This window comes from Nicotiana sylvestris, chromosome 10 (assembly GCF_000393655.2).
Source record: "Nicotiana sylvestris chromosome 10, ASM39365v2, whole genome shotgun sequence".
NCBI lineage: Eukaryota > Viridiplantae > Streptophyta > Magnoliopsida > Solanales > Solanaceae > Nicotiana > Nicotiana sylvestris.
This window is the reverse complement of record NC_091066.1, coordinates 118,165,048-118,186,334: the sequence shown is the minus strand read 5'-3', so window position 1 is coordinate 118,186,334 and position 21,287 is coordinate 118,165,048. Positions and strand designations below refer to the sequence as shown.

At 36.9% G+C, this 21,287-nt stretch overlaps 1 protein-coding gene across 1 annotated transcript; it reads right to left on the bottom strand.

Moving 5' to 3' along the window:
- Positions 1–5,895: 5,895 nt before the first annotated feature.
- On the bottom strand, positions 5,896–21,207 carry LOC104217324 (protein DETOXIFICATION 29-like). The gene is made up of 8 exons (XM_070159999.1): positions 20,799–21,207; positions 19,874–20,143; positions 19,438–19,709; positions 18,918–19,004; positions 17,159–17,215; positions 16,707–17,064; positions 16,517–16,603; positions 5,896–6,155 (listed from the first exon to the last, which is right to left on the bottom strand). The coding sequence occupies exons 1-8, from the start codon at positions 21,144–21,146 to the stop codon at positions 6,081–6,083; spliced, it is 1,554 nt and encodes a 517-aa protein (XP_070016100.1). The 5' UTR covers positions 21,147–21,207; the 3' UTR covers positions 5,896–6,080.
- Positions 21,208–21,287: the final 80 nt, after the last annotated feature.

Sequence of the window (21,287 nt, the reverse complement as noted above, 5' to 3'; positions counted from 1 at the left end):
ACACAACATATGCTACAAACAACCAACAAATGAATGTGTTAAACTCCCACACTCTATCTTTCCATCTTGTTTCTCCCTGAAAGAAAGCAAATATGAAAAAGAGACTAGCCCTTTAGTTAACTGTCAAGCATGTAAAACATGATGGATAACTTATTCATCTATTCGTTGTCTCAACATATGATGAGAAAGAATGTTACTTTACTGAAGTAAAGACCTTATTAATATGAATCGTTTTTATTTTTATTTATTAAAGATTCACATGGAGATACCAAAAGGCTCAAATTGAAGACTAGAGAAACATTAAGTTTACCTTGGGGAGAACGTGTTGTGGTGGAGTTTGATTGCTTGGATCCGATTGGCAAAGCACAAGGCCTTCTTGCAGGCGTATGTGAACTTTTAGCAACTGACTGTACCATATTTCCAATTAGCTTTGATAAATGGCTGGATATGCCTAAGTCATACTTTAACGACTGCTTTGATAACATTATAAAGGTATAAGCTTTACATCTTTATAACTATATCTCTATTGTGTCTTTTGTTTTTATATTTGTTATAAAAGATAAACTAACCAAAATTTATTTTTGAAGGCTCATTTCTATTTTATGACCATTGAGGAAGTTGCACGAGGATATGTTTATCGCTCTATTGCAAAGAAGTGGGCTGTAAGTAGGCAGAAGTTGTGGGATGAGTTTAAAGACCCACTTAAAATCAAAGATGAGATTATGGATAATGTTTTGGTAGGTATTACTCGGGATCAATGGACTTCCTTTGTGAATTACCATTATAAAGAAAAAAACTCGGGTATTTTTCTGAACGTCACATTGAAATGCATAAAAATATGATTATTCATTTATACAGTTGACTGAAATGTATCTTATTATTAGAACATGTGTAAAAGAAATGCTGAAAATCAGAAGAAACAAACAGTTCCACACACTGGTGGCTCCAAACCTAATTCTAGAAGAAAGGCTGAAATGGTGAAAGATGTCACATTATTTACCTTACTTTACTATTTAAATTTTAGATATTGTATCTATTTCTTTTATTTTAATTAATCTATTCTGACCTTTTTTTATTTTCATACATAGATGGCTGAGACAAGGAGAAAGTCTGGACAAGCACAACTTTATCTTGCTACACATACGAAACGAGATGGATCATATGTAAATGAGAAGACAAAAGAAATATGTGTAAGTTAAAATATAAGACCATTACACCTACATCATTATGTTTGTTTCAACCTTTTATGTTATGATGTTTTGGTCTAGTCTATTGACCGACTCTCAGTGATGATTCTGTTCATGTTCTCATGTTGACTTGTTTGCCTAAATGACTCTAGTCGGCAGTCTTGTTCATGATACTATATTGCTCTTAACAGCTAAGATAGAATGATCTATGTGTGACTATCATGAAAACTAGAATAAAAGGAATCATATGGTGAACTTTGTTGGCAAAACCTATTCTTGACAACTACAATTCTCAAGCAGATAAGCCGATCATATGACAGTTTTCATATGACTATCATGAAAACTACAATTCTCAAGTGGATAAGCCTTTCAATATCCAGGTACAAGGACTTATAAAGAATCTTTAAGACTTTTTTTTTCTTTGGAGTAATATTTTCAGAATATTGATATGGCAAATGACGATATAATTTTATCGTTCACACGCTGCTGACTCTTTAAGACTAACAATTCATACTTGTCTCTGCATATATAAACTTCAATGATATATTGCTTCTAATACATGAGTGTATATCAAAATGACAACGAAAGAGAGAAGTTTTCCATATCATATATGTTTTACACTTATCTACTGGAACTTACTCCTTATTTTTAAGAAGTTGTCATGTGCCTAAGTCAATAATGAACTTCTACAATTGGTTTGTTTGATCTGAAGCTAGATTTTCAAGGAAGGGGGCATATATAAGTATATCATATATACAATAGTTTAATGGACATTTATTAACATTCATATGTTGAAGTATGACTTTTCATCTTATTCATAATTTGTAAAGATCAAACTTGCAAATGGTGACATGTTGTGTTATAGTCTGCAGACTACTGTAATTACAGCTAACTGCTTGAACAAAATATCCTACATATGAACAGCTAGTTGTGGATTATAGAATATAGCTGAGGCAAAGTGCAAGAATAAGTATATTCTGAAAATACTTAGGTCATGATTTGTTCTAATGATTAACCTACTTAGAGAAGGTTATGAACTGTTGGACCTTTAGGGAGGATGATAAAATAAGTGCATATGCCCAATTTTGTCAACTACTGATGCTCTAGGCTACTGATTGCACCTTATGGCAGGAAATAGATAATTATTGCGAAGCATAGTAATAACCAATTTATAATGTTGGCTCAGATTTTTTTAATGTGTATTGTGTTTAGGAAAATATTGAGCTAGCAGTGAGTGAAAGTACATTTGATGAGTCGGAAATTTCTCCAAATGATGTTGTTGGTGCTAGGCAAAGAGCATTCTCGAAGGGTGAGATGTTTGGGATTAGCAGCTACTCCAAGCAATACTTTCAGAGAGACAAATCTTCGTCTTGGTAATATTAGAATTGTGAGTAATAATGTTGGTTGTTCTTCTTCTGGATGCCAAGAGAAGTACAATCAATTGATGAGTACTCTCAAAGAATATATGATAATGAAGGAAAGGTCAATACCAGAATAATTTGTTGGGATCTTTGCTTCTCCTCCTACAATGGTAAATGCTAAGTTCTTTTATTTTTGGTGTATTGTGCAATTTTATTTTTCATTTGTGAAGGGCTGAGAGTCACTATGATAACTGGTGCGACTTTGGAGTTTTGGGACTCTACAGTTACTATGAAAAATCAACAATTTGTCTATCCTTTTCCACCTAACAAGCTGGAGAACCACAATGAATATGTAAGCAGATTGCTGCATAGAATCCTTTCCAATTTAATCTTGTACTCATTCCTTCACGTTTTAAATTTGACATATAGAAATGGCAAGAATATTAAAATGTAGAAATGTAAATGTAACTTGAATTTTCCTTTAAGGGACCAAATCTGACTTGTGTTTCTAGGATTTCAAGCAAGAAGGCGATTACTACAATGAATACTACTATAAACATGTCATACACTAGTAGAAAGAACTTACATAAAATCTTAATGTAGAGTAGTTACATGACAGAATCCTAAAATAGAATTCCACAGTATGATCATGACAAAATTCTCATAAGTAATGTCTTTGGCACAAGAAGACTCAATGAAACTTCAAATAATATCTCCAAGTGGCAAAGTGTATTTTATTTCTCATTGAGATAATTTTATTTTATCCGAATGACTTGTTTCCTGATACTCCTCTTAATAGTTGTATTTTTTTTTTACTTTTTGCTGCAGCCAAGTGATGCAGCTAGTGGACCCGTTTCACCGACGGATGCAAGAAGATTTTCTGGCGCAAGCAATCCTAGTGACAACCATTGAGATTCATTTTAATTGAAGTGGATGTATTAGGACAATATAATAGCTGATCACTAATATAGATGTTTAACTATGTTCTAACTTAGTTTGAAGACATATGATACTACTGCGTAATAGTATTTTTTCACGGTCAATGAAATGTTGATATTTCTTAATTTTAATATTTTGGTTTAAGTATAAATATTTTAATTGATATTAGGGGAAAAGTATGGCAAATTAATGATAAAAAATTAATTCTATAATATATTTAAAAATAGATGGGGATAAAATCCCCCAAAAAGAAATTACTGATTGCGGGGGTTTACAACCCCTACACTCAAAAAAAAAAAAAAAAATTTAAAAATAAAAATCTATTTTCGCGCATGAAATTGCGGATGTTAAAATTGAAATTTGCGGAGGTTAAAAACCCCCGCATTTGTCTGCCGCAAATTAATAGTGGCGATGCATACTGCGGGGGCTTGCTCAACCGTCGTGACAGCAAATAACGGAGGTTCCTAACCTCCGCAAACTGCAATTTTAACCTTCACAATTTACCCGTCTTTTTGTAATGTATTTTTTATGATGCATTTATGGTGATCAACAGCTACTATTTTTCCATTTTTCATACAGGTGGCTGTCAGTAATAGTTGAATAGTTAGTGCTATGAATCAACTGAATCTGATTGCCCGATTCTTGCTTAGCTTATAATTTGGCATTTCTCATCAGTAGCTATTCTAATTTAATCTTATTTTGGGCTATTCTAATACTGTGTATTTTGATCAGATGGCAATGATGATTTATCATGTCGGAAGGTTCAACCCAAGAATTGTCCATGGAGGCTAACAGAATGTCTGAAAAGCAGAAAAATGTATGAACTCCTAAGAGCAAATATCTATTTTCTTTTGCAACTTTACTCTAATCTCTCAATTTGTTAGACTGGGTCGTTTCTACTTTCACTGAATTCTAGCTCCCATTTGAAGTATTTATTCAGCGGTAATTACTTGTTGAATGCCTCTGTAACTCATTTTGCTCGTTATATATGTGACAGAATGTCACACTTCCTTTCTTGGAAGAATATGAAATTTTTCCAATTAAAATGACATTATTCGAAATGAAATTTTATTTAATTAGAGTCGTCACTTGGGATAATTATTGTGGTGTCCCAAGTCACAGGTTTACTTTAAAATTCCAAATCAAGGAATTTACTCTATTTTTATGGTCCGCAAACACAGAAGACCGGGTAAGGAATTCTGTTAACTCAGGAGAAGGTGTGAGGCGCTCTCGAGTTCCGTAGTTTTAACACGATCGTTTTAATCATACCTGGCTTAATTAATTGTTTAATTACGTATTTTTAGAATATATGTGTGTTTTACCTTTTACTACTTTTAATTATGGCGTTATGGATTTATCTTTGAAACGGATCACATATGTGTAAATTCGTTTTGTTTAGTGTGCTAAAAATCATGTCATGTCTACGTGTACACAATTAATAACACTTTATTAATTATCAAGATTGTTTTGGCCAAAGTTGCGCGAACATATACTTTGATTTAGTTTTTGGAAATTATGATTATGTCACGCGAGCGTATACACTGTCACAATAGTAAAATAAGTGCGCGCCTAAAACATCTCTACGATATGAGTGTGTTTGCTATGTTTCTGATTGTTATGGGAATCGAATTTGAGGAAGTGAGTTGAATCCTTACCAAAAATGGAGGCATGTTTCAATTTACAGTATTTTACAGAAGTGGGGAAGAACAAAACCTCCGTTAATTTAAGACATGTGAGACTAAATGATTTAAGGCTTAACAAGGGCAGGTGAAATTCGACTCCAACAACCTCTTATGATCTTAAATTGAGCAAATGTAATGGGCTAAAGAATTTAGAGGCCCATAATTGTTGAGCACGGCATTAGGCTTAATGAGTTGGGCTCCGTGTCAGATGAATCTAATCTAAACTGAATTGAAGGCCCTGACTTACTTTTGAAGTTTGGTCCAATTGCTTAACCTACACATTCTCCTTCAGCTGAAATTATCTACTGAAATTATACATATTATGGACCCTCGGATGCCTGCGTAGCTACGTACGCAAAAAGTAGTGCATAGCTACGCATAACAGCTTTCTCTAGCATGGCTTCAGGTGTTCAGTTGGCGTAGGTAGTGAGCGTAGCTACGCAAAGCAGCGTAGCTAATTTCATAAGCTCTCCAAAATTTCATCTTCCAAGTCATTAGCAGTGTAGCTACGCAAGAAGGGAGCGTATACGCACATCTTCACCTTTTCTTCCTTCATTCTTTTAACACTTTTAAGCTTCAATTCACAATTCTCGTGCATGTTTTTGATGCTTTTATTTCCTCTAGGCTCTTCCATTACTTCATATCCCGAAACTGATCATTCAAAGCATAATTAATCAATTAATCCCGACAAATGGGGCATAAAGCTGTATTCAAACACTAGAAAAATTAGCTAAAAGCTAACTTATCAAGGGTCTTTTCCACTTTCAAGTTGAGAATAATTTTGGCAAAGTTCCTTACAATGATTAACACTAATACTACTTAGCTGTTACATTGAACAATAAGCAACTTAAATTTTCAAAATTTCTTCATATACATTTGATGAGCTTAATGCAATGACTCCAAACCACAGTTCATTTCTCTGCATCATCGGCTTTTCCATTTGATTCCCCTCCCCACATTTTTATCCTCTTTGCTGCAATAGAAGCCTGCAATTTACAAAAAGGAAATCCAAAACAAACTGTGTTACAAAACTTGGATAGACATTGAAGCCCAAATATGTACTTGGGAATTAGGCCCAAGTAGTTGATAGAAATGGGGATAAATTCAGAAATAGTCAGATTTACAAGTGGTCATTCAAAAATAGCGACAGTTTCAAAAGTAATCGAAATTTAGTCACTTTTCATGTAAAGATAAATCTGAACAAAAACACTGTTCAAAATCAGGAAAATACTCCAGCATAAGTATACTGGTTGGAACTCCAGCATATTATAATAGAGTTCCAGCATAAGTATATTAAACTCCAGCATAATATACTGGAATTCCAGTATAATATACCGGTCAGCATATCATACACAGGTGCTCCAATCTCCAGTATATTATGCTGAAACTTTCCACGTGTTGGAGTTCTAGCGTAATATGCTGGAAGTTCATACACAGGTGTACCGATCTCTAGTATATTATGCTGATCCGGTCTCTGTTGCAGCAAAATAGTGGCTATTTTTCAATGACTTTGCAAACGCTGGCTATTTTTGAATGATCAGTCCGAAAACTGGCTAGCCCGTGCTATTTTTACATGGAAATGTGATGGTAATGAGCCCAGTAAATATGACCATTTTGTATATGGCGCCTAAATGTTATTTTATAAAGGAATTTTTACCTCTTATAGCAAAAGTTAACACCTTATTTATTTTAAATAAATACCATTTAAGAAAATTATATTCTATAGATACCTTTTAATGTTTATAGCAAGATATCTTATTTTGGTTATACTCCTAAGCCACTAAATACGCTATTCAGTTACACTATTTCTTTCTCTCTCTTTTTGATACATGCAATTCTCTTCCCACATTCTCTGAAAACACACCCGAGGGCTCCGTCAGAAGCAACTTGAATTTCAATAACTTGATTTTCTGTTACGAAGGGCTCCCTTATTGGGTTTTGTGAAAATTTCTCCTGCGAAAGGCACAGATGGAGGGCACTTCATTCAAGAAAATTTTTGGTGGGGTTGTTACGAAGGGCTTTTTCTTATTGATTTTCTGTTACGAAGGGCTCACAATTGGGTTTCGTAAAATACGAAGGCACTTGATTGAATACGAAGGGACTTTTTGGTGAGATTCGGGGTTTTGCTCGACGGCGGATTCGCCGGAAATTAGGATTTGTTCTTGAATAAAGACGGCGGAGTTTGGGGCTGAGCAACTTGATTTTCTGTTAATATATTTCAATGTATTTTCAACGTATCATGCTGTATTTTCATGTATTTCACTGTATTCATTGTCTTTTTTTCCATTGTAATTCAGTTTATATCGTTGTACTCCATGTATTTCATTGTATTCACTGTATTTTTTTATTGTATTTCAATGTATCCCGCTGTATTCTATGTATTTCATTGTATTCACTGTCTCGCTATATGCCATGAATGTATTCATATATTTTTTTAATTAATATAATTTATGTATTCAGATGTATTATATAATTTCTCTGAAGATTGCTATGTTTTTGGGGTATCTTTTGGTTGAGAATCTTTTTTATACAAGAAAATACAAAATTTGTGTGTTATAATTGAGTTTGTTGAGTTATATTAGGATTCTATTATGTTAATTGATTCACTTTCCATTTAAAAACAGTGTAATCCCCTGTTTCACGCCGTGAATATAGTTGAATACAATAATTTGTCCAGCAGTAATCCCATGTTTCACGCCATGAATACATACGAATACAAATGTAGACAATAAATTTGGTTCGAGAAAATAAAATCAAGCCTGAAAAATATCGCAACAATCGTAGTATTTTATTTCGAATATTTGAGTGTTACAATCTCTACGAATCCACTGATTCCACTTTTCAATAGTAAATAAATTCAAGGGCCTTTGAGTTTGATCTAGAATATGTATTTGTTGCCTCGAACGATGATCTTGTTCTTGAGCTTGAGCTTGATTGCTTGAACTTGACCTTGATTTGTTCTTCCAATCTCTTTTCATCAAGAGCTTCCAACTCTGCTAATCGAAGTCGAGCATTTTCTTCATCAGTGATCCCTTCTTGAATAGCCAGTCGTAACGAAGGTATTTGACGCTCAAGTGGCAAGACGGCTTTGACTCCATAAACGAGTGAATAAGGAGTCTCATGTGTTGGCGTGCGATGAGTCGTTCTATATGCCCATAGAGCTTCTTCCATACGGTCATTCCAATCTCATTTGGATTTGGAGACAACTTTCTTTAACAAGTTGCATAGAGTCTTGTTGAATGCCTCAACTAGACCATTGGCGGCAGCATTGTACATCGAAGAGTTACGTTGCTTGAAGCCAAAGAGATCACAAATCTTGTTCATCAACCTATTACCGAATGGCTTTCCATTATCCGTTATTATGTAACGAGGAATGCCAAAGCGATAAATAATGTTTACTCGGATGAAACTTGCAACATTTTTCTTTTTTACTTCCTTAAGAGCAATAGCTTCAGCCCATTTTGAGAAGTAGTCAGTTGCAGCCAAGATGTATAGGTGCCCACCAGAGGACTTTGGTAGTGGTCCAACAACATCCAATCCCCAAGCGTCAAATGGCCAGGATGCAATAGTCGGGTGCAACACTTCAGGAGGTTGATGAATAAAATTCGCATGGAATTGACAAGCCTTGCATCTTCGAGCTTAGTCCAAGCAATCTTTTACCATCGTTGGCCAATAATATTCCATCCTTTTTATATGGAAGTGGAGCTTTGGTCCGGACTGGTGTGACCCACATACCCCAAAATGTGCCTCTTGCAAAGCTTGGAGAGCTTCTTCTTCTTCTAGGCATCGCAAGAGTACTCCCTCAAACGACCTTCTGTATAGAGTATACTTATAGTAAAGGAAGCGAGGTGCACGACGACGGATTTCAGTCCTTCTCCTCGGATTTTCTGGAAGTATCCCACAGCATAAGTAGTCGATAATGGGTTGTCGCCATTCTTCTTTCTCAACTTCAGAAACCGCAACAAGATGCTTGAGTTCGTTATCTTCACCTTCGACCTCATTTGGCGGCGGTACTACCCATCTTTGGCAGACGGTAACTTGCGCTTGGTCAGGCAGGGCTAATGATGAAGCTAGAGCAGCTAAAGCACCAGCCTTCTTATTTTCTTTCCTATGGTATATACTGAATAGTCACATCGCTGAGCCACCCCATCAATTTTTTTGCGTAATCATAATGTGGGCGTAGTTCAGGCTTCTTGACCTCGTAACTACCCAAAAGCTTATTGATCACTAACTGGGAGTCACCAAAGACTTGAAATTGCAATTGTTTCATATCAACGACCATTTCAAGCCCAAGTATTAATGCTTGATATTCAGCAACATTGTTGGAATAGAGTTGTGTCAAGGTGAAGGAGTAGGGTAAGACTTCACCTTGAGGAGTGACAAATACTATGCCAGCCCCGGCTCCCCCACGATGCGCAGCACCATCAAAGTACATCTTCCATGGAGGTTGAACTTCAATGACAATTGCGTCCTCATCAGGTAATTTATCAGTTAGCTCCCAGTCATCAGGTATCAGATGATCTGCCAAGAAGTCTGCCAATGCTTGTCCTTTTATAGCCTTTTGAGGGATGTACAAAATCTCGAATTGTTGAAATTGGAGGTACAATCTCGCTAGTCGATCACTAAGAATAGGTTTTGACATCACGAACTTGATGGGATTTGCTTTAGAAACAAGACGGAAAACATGAGCTTGAAAGTAGTGCTTCAACTTTTGAATTGAGAAACTAGCTCCAAACATAACTTTTCAATTGGCGAATAGTTCAACTCGTTAGGTGTCATCATCCTGCTCAAGTAGTAAAGAGAGTTTTCTTTCCCCTCACTATTTTCTTGGGCCAACAGTGCTCCAATAGACCTTTCCTGCGCTGCAATATATAGTATCAATGGCTTTCCTGGTATAAGAGCTGCTACAACTGGAGGCTTCATCAAGTAGGTTTTGATGCTTTCGAAGGCATTGCTACAAGCTTGATCCCACTTGAAAGGAACACCTTTCTTCATGAGGTGACTAAATGGTTGGCACCTCCCAGACAAGTTTGATATGAATCGTCTAAGGTATGCTAGCTTTCCTTGCAGACTTTTCAATTCATGGATATCTCGAGGCTCGGGCATTTTCAAAATGGCATCAACTTTGGCTTGATCAATTTCGATCCCTCGATGTCGGACAATGAAACCAAGGAACTTTCCAGAAGTAAATCCAAAGGCACATTTCAACGGATTCATCCTAAGTTGGTACCTCCGGAGCAATTCAAATACCATCCTCAAGTCTTTCATGTGGTCGCCCTTCTCTCTTGATTTCACCACCAAGTCGTCAACATAGCATTCGACATTCTTGTGGAGAAGATCGTCGAAAATATTCTACATAGCCCTTTGGTAAGTAGCACCAACATTCTTCAAGCTAAAAGGCATTACCTTGTAGCAATAAATACCCTTGGGGGTGCAAAACGCAGTAAGCTCTTCATCTTTTGGTGCCATGCGAATTTGGTTATAGCCCGACGAACCGTCAATGAAAGACATTGCCTCGTAACCAGTAGTAGCATCGATCATCAGCTCTGGAATAGGAAGCGGGAATTCATCTTTGGGACATGCATTATTAAGGTCCCTGAAGTCAACGCATACTCAAATCTGGCCATTCTTCTTCCTTGCAGGGACAATACTTGAAACCCATGTTGGGTATTTAACTTCCCGAATAAATCCAGCTTCAATGAGTTTGTTAACTTCAGTTTCAATTAGGGGAACCAAGTCCGGCCTAAAACGCCTTTGAGCTTATTTAACAGGGCGAGCACCATTTTTGACTGCAAGGTGATGGACTGCTACTTTCGGGTCCAAGCCAGACATCTCTTTGTAACTCCAAGCAAAGACATCCCTGAATTCTTTGAGTAACTCAATATAAGTGCTCTCTTCATTAGCTTCTAGTAAAACACTTAGGTAGGTGGGTCTTGGTTCCTCATCGGTGCCAAGGTTAACTTCTTTTAAGGCATCAACTGTCGCCTTCACTCCTTCTTCAAGTTCAGGTGGAGCATCTTTCACATCTTTATCTTCTTGAGGGTCCCCATCATTGAAGGATATGTGATAACATGGAGAAACATCCTCCAATTCCGCATTATCTCCCATCGAAGATGAAACACCATTCTCGCCTTACGAAGAACCTACACTTTCTTCATCTTCGTCACGTTCCTTAGTGTAGAGCACAGTGTATGGCTTTACCTTCAGTACTTCTTCACATGAAACCACCAGTTTTGTTTGTTGCCTCATTCTGGAAGGAACCAAACTTTGGAAATCCTTAGAGATCTCCTGAATTTTGGGTGAAGCGGGTGTTCTTGTATTTCGATGATTTCTCTGGAACTTATTCCCCTTCTTTAATGGACCCAATCTCTCAAATACAGAAGTTCTCATAGTTGATTTTCCAACTCGATCAAAGGCAGAATGCCTGTTAGAAGCAGCAGATTCGTCTTCTACACTGATATATAATTGCTACTCGCCCTTCTTATTGAGATGCGCACTGGTGACAGTTGCTTGTATCCCAGACCTTCACGTGGTTTCCTCGTTGCAACTTCTGATGGGAACTTCCCTAACTTTGACGGCTCATTGAGATTGTATCCAACTTTTGCAAATAGCTTGTAAGCGTTAGGATCGAAACCTTCATCTGTTCGCTTTGTAGGGACTGCCACATTCTGCAAACGATTTTGGGCTACAAACCCTGCAAGCGGCTTTGAGGACAACTTTACTTCCTCAATTCGTTTTACCGGAAGAGTTAACTCCCTTAGCGTCTTGGTTTGGAGATTTTGTGATTCGCCCTCGTCTTTCTTCCTTTTAGGGACATATTGGAGCGCGGGACTTACTTTCTTTCCATAAGACGCAATACCCCCTTTATGAGATTTATTCACATTGGCGGGTACCTCCTTAGTAACAGTTTTGGCTTTACCAATAGTCACATCAGCTCTTTTAGTTATGGGTTCATCATTCTTGCTTTTTGTACCATCATCAACTTTCAGCTCCTTCACAATGCGGTTCTTCAAGTAGAACTTTGCATCGGCAAAGTGTGACTCAGCCTCGGTGAATGGCTCATCATCAACAACTATCGTCTTCTCAACTTTACCCTCGTATATTTTAAACATTGATGGTAGGTAGATGGAACTACTTTATTCTCATGTATCCAAGGCCTCCCAAGCAAAACATTGTATGAAGTCTTCGCGTTGATCACATGCAGCCATGCACTTGATTACATATCTTCAATAGTGATTCCCATCCTGATCACGCCTATGGCTCTTTTCCCCCTTGGTTGAATCCTTGGATCATCACACGACTTTCTGAGAGTTCGTTCATGGGAATACCAAGTTCTTTCATAGCGTGGATTAGCAAAATGTTCACTGAGGATCCTCCATCAACCAAAATTCGATTTACCCTTTCATCGCGCAAATAGCCAACCATGTACAATGGGCAGTTATGAGGAGTGTCACCTAGCAAAAGATCGTCATTTGTGAATGTGACCTTTTCCTCACAAGCATTAACTTCTTGAGGAGTGGACTCGATGGGCTTATCCGAAGATGGTGCCAACGGTAGGTCATCACTCTTTTCTTCCCCTTTGTCAGCATGGCAACAAGAGGCATCAATGCCCTCATGGGAAATCTTCATGCGGAACCAACTTGGTAAAAACTCCTCCAAGGTCACTGGATTTCGTGGCTTTTGAGAATGGTGCATCTCTACTTTTGCTTTCTTCAAATGCCTAATTGGATTCTTTTTCGTTGGTCTTTTTACATTATCTTCCTTGTTGGTTGTTCTATTGATTCTTTTCGTGGGCTCCTTTTATGGTGCCTACGACGAGTCACCAATGTCCAACCTTCATCGTCATTAGGTTGATTGACTTCATCTTTGTCTCTCTCTAGTAATTCTTCATCTTTACTTTCTTTAAAACCACATAAGTCATCCGGACTGAATGAGCCAAAGGTGATAGAGACTTGGTTTGCGCTTGCTTTCTCATCTTCAAGCACGATCTTCTTTTCGCGAGCCAAATCCATAACTTTATCCTTGAAGACAAAGCACTTCTCCAGAGGGTGGCTTACAAGTCGGTGATATTTGCAGTAGTTCGGGTCATTTGTTTTCCCAGCTTCATTTGGTCACTTCATCTCTGGAAGCTCAATGAGATTTAACTCGAGGGATTCTTCGAAAATGGCTGGCACATCAGAATCCAGGAATGGGTACTCTTTTTCCTACATTTCTTTTAGAGTCAACTTTCCACTTGGCTTGTCTTGAAAAGAAGTGGATTTCATACCCTATTTCTTGCTCACCTTCGTCGTGAACTTCATAGGTGACGTATTGACATTCATAGCTTCTTTGCTTTTAGACTTGGGTACGAACTTGCCCCACTTCCTGAATTCTTGCTTGTCATTCACTTTGCGAGGTTCATAGATGGGTAGCCTTTCATTTCCAGCGGAGGCCATGCTCAATTCCATGTCATGGGCACGAGTTGCAAGTTCTTCAAATGTGCTAGGCTTGATACCTTGCAAGATGTAACGCAATCCCCAATGCATGCCTTGGATGCACATCTCTATGCCTGAAGCTTCACTAAGCCTGTCTTTGCAGTTGAGGCTTGCATTCCTCCAACGATTCATAAAGTTGATAACTGGTTCCCCCTTTCGTTGACGAGTATTTGTAAGCTCTATCATACTCATCGTGCGTCTTGCGCTATAAAAGAGATTGAGGAACTCTTGCTCTAGTTGATCCCAGTTGTCGATAGATCCAGCCTCGAGGTCCGTGTACCAGTCAAAAGCATTTCCTTTTAGCGAGTGGACAAACTGCTTGATGAGGTAATCTCCATAAGTCCCAGTATTGTTGCACGTCTCCACGAAGTGCACAATATGTTGCTTTGGGTTACCTTTACCATCAAACTGTTGAAACTTTGGAGGTTAATAGCCAGCAGGCCATCTTCAACATATCGACCCTTGCAGTATACGACTTTGCATATGTAAGGGAGGATTTGGCAGCAACTTCATATTTGTTCTTAATGGTTCCTTCGATGAACACCTTCAGTTGATCGATTGGAATCATCCCTTCAGATGAGACAGGGATAGCCTTAGTGGATGCTGCTTATCTTAGGGGAGAGTCACTCTCTAGAACTTCTGGGAGCTTGCCGGGTGCAAGGGTAGATTCTTCTTCCATCAAGATTCTCACCCTGTCTGTTAGCTTGTCAATTCTAGCCTCTTGATTTTGCATGCATTTGGTCAAGCCAGCGATTGCTTCCGTCAAGTTTGCCAACTGCTCCTCCATAGATGAAGTGTTTGTCACCATGGCTTGCATGATTGTCGTGGATGACGGAGAGTAGCATGGATTTTCACACAGATTGATCCTTGATTGGCTCACACTATGTGGTGTAAGTGGGGAGGATCCATCTCTTGAAGCATCATCATCTTCTTTCACAGCAGAGTGCTTGGAGTCGGAGAGGTCAAGCAGAGGAAGAGTTTTCTTGATCTTTTCAGCAATATCGCTTCCTCCTTCAGATGCATTTGTGGAAGATCTTGCTCCTTTTGAGGATGAATATCAGAAAATAGGGGTTGATGCGGACGACACTTGGGGTGCTTATTGTCCTAAAGAACTTGCTTTACTCCTCGTAACTGGTCCGAAGCTTCCAAAGGTGACATCGAGGATGCCTTCCACATCAGCATATAACCTGGAGTTAGCAGCCTGGTGGATGTTGATCTGGAGTTGATTTTCTTCGAGGCCATTTCAATGTTCTTGAACTTTGGTGATTGAAAAGTTGAGATGAGAAGTAGAGATTGTCCTACTGGGCGTGCCAGAATTTGTAGACAATAAATTTGGTTCGAGAAAATAAAATCAAGCCCGAAAAATATCGCAACAATCGTAGTATTTTATTTCGAATATTTGAGTATTACAATCTCTATGAATCCTTTGATTCTACTTTTCAATAGTAAATAAATTCAAGGGCCTTTGAGCTTGATCTTGAATATGTATTTGTTGCCTCGAACGATGATCTTGTTCTTGAGCTTGAGCTTGATCGCTTGAACTTGACCTTGATTTGTTCTTCGTTCTTGAACTTGAACTTGAAGCCTGAAACTTGTGGAGGAATTTGCAGCGTTTGATCCACGAGCTCTTTCTTGCTTTTTGTTATAACTTCTGGTGTCTTTTCTGAGTTATAAAGACCCCTATTTATAGTTGTGGAAGGGGAAGAGTTGTGATAAGAACAAACTCTTTCCAACCAATCAAATTGAAGTGTGACATGACTGCATTTGATTGGCCAGAACATGTCACTTGCACACGTGGCACGATTTCATTGGCCTTTTAGTGTGACTTGGCATGCCTTGTCATTTTGACACATGACATGATCCTCTTGGCTCTTTTGTTTGACTTGGCGCGCCACGTCATTTGACACGTGGCACCAAACTGGCCCCCCAGGAAGATGACATCTTAGGCTTAATGAAGTGGGCTCATCACTTTAGCCCAATTAAATGGGCTAGCCCAATGGATTAAGACTTATTTATTTAATCCATATATATTGGACTTATATAATTAATTCAATTATATTAGCCCATATATTTATTTGGACCAATGTATCTTGAATTTAAAATATAATCCAAATTCTTTTATGGATTTAAAATTTATATGCCTACAACAACAACTGATTAGCTGGACTTCCCTGATTCACGCCTATTTTTGCTACTGTATTCATTAATACAATAGCTTAAATACATCTAATACATCTTATAACAACAGAAAACGTATCTACAATCCGTAATATAGCAAATGATATTTATAGATAACTAATTACCACTAAAAGATAGTGTTTTATGAAAATTTCTCTTTTATAAAGACCATGCTATAAATGTATCGTCATAAAGTTGTTGCAGCATAACAATGGTGATAATTGGTGGGTTTGGGTGCAACGCGATGATGGTTGGTGATCGTACAAATAGCAACAAGTGAAATTTAATGTACATATGTTTGTTTCTCAATAGTATGGAAATATATTTTAATATTTTTAGACAACTACACATTGAAATTAAAAGGATTTGGAGAAGGAAATTGGGACACATTTCCCAGTCTTCTCTAAATCTTTTTTGTGAATCAAACTGGGACAATTTGTTTTTGGGTTTGGGCATGGCGGAGGGAATCGATACAATTGAATCACAATGGAAGAATGGATGCATAAAAAATTTTCAGCCAGTGTATTTTATTTACCCTATTTTAGTACCTTAATGATGAAAAAGAAAAATTTACCTTATTCTTTAGGTTATAATTCAATTTATTACGGATATCATATGTAACTACCTTTATGTGATGTGTCAAGATTGTTTGATTTATTCAGCAACGCAGAAGGGATTAGTATTTTTCAAGTTACCTCTTTGTTCCAGTTGGTTTTGTAAACTATCCAAAACAAGGCGAAAGTTTGAATCACAGTTCCGCTAACCATTCCATACCAAATACCCTGACATCATGAACAAAAATGAAGATAATATGTCAAATGAAAGGACCATTTAAAACAAGAAAAAATAATTAAGTAGGTTTACAAAATGACATGTTACACTTACTTGGACACCCATATTGAGCTTATACCCTAATAATAAACCCAGTGGAATACCAAACAAATAGTAACAAGCAATATTGACATAAGCAACCAAAGCTTGCCATCCTGCTCCAATTGCCACACCAGATAGAGAAGGTTGAATATTGTTAACCACTATGCAGAATGCTAGTAATGGTGTTAGCTCATAGACAAGATGCTTGACTGATTCACTCTCCGCGAATAAGGTAGGATATTGCCTTCGAAAGACAAGTAAAAACACCGATAGAAGAAGGCCAATCAAGAATGAGGATACTACCACCACTACCACTGAAAATTTAGCCGTTCTTGGATGAGCTGCCCCGAGTTCATTTGACACTCTCACGCTGAAAATTTTGAGTATTATTTTTCATGTAAGAATGTACAAGAGAACTACTCTTGTCTTACTACTAATATAGTCATTTTGGATTTATGTCAAACCTTATAGCTGCATTGCATCCAATAGCTGCCATCACCGCCCAGCCCAATATGTTCATACTACAGTTTTTGACAACTCTTAATTCTTTAGACAAAGATGAAATAGAAGCTAGTACACGATAGTTCAATTTGCAATTGAAAGTAGAACCCCGCCCCCATAGAAGGGGCAGCTTAATAGAATAGTTGAGATAAAGTGAAATTTTAACTAGAGACCGTAAACTTGGATATAAAATCCATATATAGTTTTTCTTATTTATATGTATGAAGTCTACCGACATTATGTGATTATAATGAAAAGAGACAAGTTAACATCAAATGTTTGAAAAGATTTATCTGTCTTCAATGATAATCAATAGTGATTACTTGAATAGACATTAAATAATATTACATGAGTAATTTTTGGGGCTCCAAAAGAGCAAGGATTTTAAGAGCTTTGGGGTTGGGACGCCCTGCCCACAAACAAAACTCTTTCCAAATTGAAGAAGTGAGAAAGAAAAGTCAAAAAGTTGCATCTCTTTCCCTCCCAATCTACGTAGCACACTAGCAATATTCAAATTTCAAACGTTAAACTTCTTGATTTTGACCATTAATTTATATATATAATTTTTACTAACTTTTTTCAAAAATAAAATTTATATTTTCACAAACTACATAAAAAGTATTATAAATCAAAATAACAAATAATTCTAAACATTCAAAAGGCATATGAAAAAAATTGCAATAAATAAAAATCGTCTGACTCTTAAAATCAGACATCGCCACATAAATTAGGACGAAGAGAGTACTTATTAGAACTAATAATGGCGGGTATTTGAAAATAAAAACAATTTGAGATATAAGTTGCTATAAAGAGAAATAATGTTCCAGATATTTTTTAAAACTTAAACGAGAAAAATATAGTGTACCAAAAAGTAGGAGAGTGGAACGAAGTAAGAGGGAGACAAAAGTAAGAGAGTGAAACATAATGAAATTGACTAAGTAATAATTTTTGTTCCTAGAGACGTACTAATCCCAGATTACAAAGATATTAAAATGTCAATAGTTTATTCTTGAATTGAAAATAAATCATTGATATCATCTAATGAAACACGCCTAAAGTTAGCTTTCTCTTCCATTATTTCACTATGGTGTTCTCGAAGGGAGGCCCTTTCCAAACTATAATGATAGTTTTTTCTTACACTCCTAGTTGATTTAAGTTTGTCCAATTATCGTTCTAGGAGTATAATAATATATACTTGTAATAATGCAAGCAATGGAGCAATAATCTCTGAATATATATTGGCATTTTAACTTCATCCAAGTGGCTCTTACAAGATAAAATTGGCAATGGTGGATTCCACTTCTTCTCTTTGCCGTGTTAGAGTTTGTTTTTACATCTAAACATTAGCAAAACAACGGACTATGTTGAAAATGACATAAATTATTATTTCTTTGTTAAAACAGTATTATTTTGGCAAAGATTAAAATTACTCCCACTAGTAGTGTATGACCTTTACAAGATTTTTGTCTCTAATTACTTTCCACCAACTCCAAAGGAAAGGACAAGTGACGGACCGTTGACTCAAAGTATTCTTGTCAAGCCGCCCCATTTATAAGTTTTTATCGTCTAATATACAAACACAGCCACCAAAGTAGAATAATATAAACAATAGAAAAGGAAAATATATGACACAAATTAAATAACTATGGCAAATTATAAAGAGTTTAATGTGTTCGAAATATGGCCAGACAATAATCATCAAGAGAGCAATTCGACACTTACCAAATGGACAAGGCATCAACAGCGACTTCTGCGTTCTTTAAATAACCAGCGAAGAGGACCAACGCCATAAAGTACCAAACTTCCAGGCTGAATATTTATTAATTAGAGCCAAAAATCAGATCAAGAAAAACATAGTGATCAGAAACAAGAGGACCACTAATTTAAAACGTAAAACTATCTTTCCATTAAATTAAGATTCCTTAATTAGCTGAAAACTTAGACCAAAAGCTTAATAGGTAACTACTGTATGTTTCGTATATGATCAGCTCTTAGTATATTTTGTAACGTGTTGATGGTGACCTTAAATGGCATCCGTAAATGCTATTACCATGAGGACATCTTAAAGTTACTAAAGGTAACTTGCCATAATTATTGAAACATGTTAAAATTAAATAAAATTGATTTTACTGGGTGGATGAATAAAAGAAAATCCTTTTCCAAATATAATAAAACCGAAAATTAGGCATCACTAAAAGTTGTTCGCAATAAAAACAAAGAAAATGGAAGGTGGATTACCCACCATAACATGACAGCTGACGCAAGAGATAATCTAACAAAGCCCCATAGATTATGGAAAGCCTTCCATGAGAAACCTGACCAAGCTTGTCCACAAGTCCCATTAAATATATATAGCAGCTGCGCCACCACTATGAACCACCACGATGAGTTCAGCACCACCGCAGCGCCGACGAGCCCCCACCCGAGCTTTAGCATAAATAACCAGCTGAAAAAACTATGCAATACCAAAGCTATTGCTGCAATCCATGCCATGACCATAATTTTGCTTTGTGACTGTATAGTAGATTTTCGGAGCACAGACATAAATATATGTATGAAAAATCACTAAAATTCTACCAAATATTAAATTTTGAACTCGTAATTTCAGAAGTATAATAAGTTCAATAATAAGAACTTAAATATTAAACCATCAAATTGAATCCTTAGTCCACCTATACCTGCAAGAACTTGGCGATTGGAAAATTCATGGCATATGCATAAAGTTGAGGAATCATATATAACGCCATTTTCCCTGCTTCCCGTGATATGTCCTCTGTTTGTCCAATTAATCTCAGAAATGGCGCCGCGAAAATGTAAAATAACATTAGAATTACTGCTGTTGTATTGAGAATAACCCATGACCTTTGCATGTATACTCCTAGCAGGTCAATTTGTCCTGCTCCAAATGCTTGTCCACATAATGTTTCTAACGCACTTCCCATTCCCAACTGTCCAAACAAAAAAACAATGGCCATCAATTCAAAATTCAAACAAATTATGATCAAAATATTTATAATTAAATCAAGAACATGGTTGTATATTCCTTTCCGGTTGGGGGTTCTGATGGAAAATATTGGTGCCATTAAATTCAAAATAAATGTGGTTAAGCTCTAGTACGTGCAATTTTTAGCTCTATAATTGTGAAGAAAATAAATATTGAGTCTAACTCAATCCTAAAAGTTAATCCATGGAGTAAGAATTAGCCCAAAATCATATAATAATATAATTTCTCGTTCCCTCAACCATGTCAAACACTTAACACTTGCATGCTTAGGACTGAACATCTGGAGCGTGGAGTATAACACAACTCAATATTGAGTGAACTAAGAATGCGAATGGGTTACTGATACCACGTGAAGAAAAAGGTTATCATGCCCAACTCATATGAAAATTAGCTCATGAGATAAGAATTACATCTAATAGCTAACAACTCATTCCCTCAATTGACATGGACGCTTATAGTCAAGCTCTGCCCTTAGGTAATAACTCAGAGATATAAAAAAATTGCAGTACACGAGGTCTCATAGTCATTGTTGCCCTGTTTGTAAACCATATGAAAAAAAAAAGAGCAGAGAGTCCCTAGAATAAACTTTTTTTTTTTACCATGACACCAAAAGAGAAACCGGCGATGACCGAGTTTTCAACAGAAACGGCAGCAAGCTCAAGAGTCCCGACATGTCCAGCAAAAGTTTGAGTGACAGCACCAAGAGAGTATTGACAAAGGGAAGTAAATATTGCTGGACCCGCAAGGTACCATAATTTCTTAGATTCAACAGAAAACTCTCTGAAGAAATCTTGGATTCCAGTAATAGGGGGAATATCATCGGAATCAGCAACAAAGGAAGGAGCAAAAGAAGTATGTGATAATCTGATAAGATAATTGTCACTAGCTTGGTCGGTGATTTGAGGGTGTCTAGGCGGAAGAAGGGGTTGCTTGGATGAGTCCTCCATTGGAGGACAGGTGCTTCGGACTCGTGGAGGCTGTTGTATGGGGATATTTATATTTATGAGGTTCAATAGATGAGTAATTGCATGAAAATTTATAGTATATGATGTTCCACCTGCTAGGTATTGTTTAACCAGAAAATAGGA